At 50.0% G+C, this 1,511-nt stretch overlaps 1 protein-coding gene across 2 annotated transcripts in view; it reads left to right on the top strand.

The window, feature by feature from the left end:
- JADE3 (jade family PHD finger 3) overlaps positions 1–1,511 on the top strand; it is a 173,009-nt gene that overhangs the window by 162,310 nt on the left and 9,188 nt on the right. Inside the window, exon 14 of one of the 2 annotated variants that reach the window (XM_077763034.1) lies at positions 825–1,007. In XM_077763034.1, coding sequence (XP_077619160.1) covers positions 825–1,007 — 183 coding nt within the window. The other variant, XM_077763017.1, reaches the window with a different exon arrangement.

Below are 1,511 nucleotides of genomic sequence, written 5' to 3'. Positions count from 1 at the left end.
CTGACAGCTCAGAGACTGCTTGGGATTTTCGCTCTCTCTCTCTCTCTCTCTCTCTCTCTCTCTCTCTGCCTCTTCCCCAGCTGCACTCTCCCTCTCTCTTTCAAAATAAATAAATAAACTTTAAAAAAGAAAAAGGAAAAAGAGGGGCACCTGGGTGGCTCAGTCGGTTAAACGTCCAGCTTCAGCTCAGGTCATGATCTCGCGGTTTACAAGTTCGAGCCCCACGTCAGGCTCTGTGCTGACAGCTCGGAGCCTGGAGCCTGCTTTGGATTCTGTCTCCCTCTCTCTCTCTGCCCCTCCCTGCTCACACTCTGTCTCTCTCTCTCTCTCAGAACTAATACACATTAAAATAATTAAAAAAGAAAAAAGAGAGACAAGTCCTGTTTTGGAGGGAGAGTGAGCGGTGGCAAAGCCTAGTAGTCAGAACCAAACAGGGTTTGTGTCTCTGGATTTCCTGGAGAGCAGGTGAAGCGAGCATCACTTGCTCTGTGACAGCTACTCTGGTGTCCCCCTGTCTCCCCACCCCGGTTAGGGACCCCTCCTTCGAACTTGATGTGGCACCCGCCCCAGCCACGGCTGCCACGGAGTGACTTCTCTGCTTCTCCCAGTAGACTGGAAGCTTTCAGAACACTGCTCAATGAATGTGCTCGGTCACGTAGCCTGCACCCTTCACCCGAAGGGAGAGGACGCTCCCGTCATCAAAAGAGCCGGAACCCTCTTGGAGATGCCTGGTGGCGAGATGCCTGGTGGCGCGATGCCCGCAGCGGGCCGCTCAGCCACTGGCCTGCCCGTCGCGTTCTGAAATGCTGCCTTTGCTTCTGTAGATGCCCCCGTCAGCTCTGTGGCCCTTCGCCAGTCAGGAGGCTACGTCGCCACCATCGGAACAAAGTTCTGTGCTTTGAACTGGGAAGATCAGACGGTGGCCGTCCTGGGCACAGTCGATAAGGACAAGAAAAACAATCGATTCAATGATGGGAAGGTGGATCCCGCCGGGAGATACTTTGCTGGTACGGTTTATCTCTAGCACCTGTTGACTGAGCTTTGGCGAAAAGCAAGGCTTAGCGTTGGTGAGAGCGCTACTCGTTACCATTACTTGAAGAGCTTTTCACTGAAAACAAAATCCCATGAGAAAGGATTCATAAATATTCCTTTCAATTTCTGTCTCTAGCAGAGACTAAAATGTGCATGGTACGTACTACTGTAGTTGAAATGAGTTTTAAAAGAGAGGTGGGGCGCCTGGGTGGCTCAGTCGGTTAAGAATCTAACTCTTGATCTCAGCTCGGGTCTTGATCTCAAGGTCGTGAGTTCAAGCCCCACGTTGGGCGTGGAGCCTACTTAAAAGAAAAAAGAAAAAAGATCAAATAAAATTGAGGTTTTCTGGTTGCTGATGATGTTTCACTTGGAACTAATTTCCAAGTTACGGAGAAAAAGGTGAGAGTAGTACAGACAACAGCTGTTGTTTGATTTCCTGCTGAAATATTTGAAAAGAAGTGGCCCATATCACGTGCCTT

The sequence above is a fragment of the Crocuta crocuta genome, unplaced genomic scaffold, assembly GCF_008692635.1.
Source record: "Crocuta crocuta isolate KB4526 unplaced genomic scaffold, BGI_CrCroc_1.0 scaffold610, whole genome shotgun sequence".
NCBI lineage: Eukaryota > Metazoa > Chordata > Mammalia > Carnivora > Hyaenidae > Crocuta > Crocuta crocuta.
Note: the sequence above shows the minus strand (reverse complement) of the source record. Positions and strands in the feature narration are given on the sequence as shown.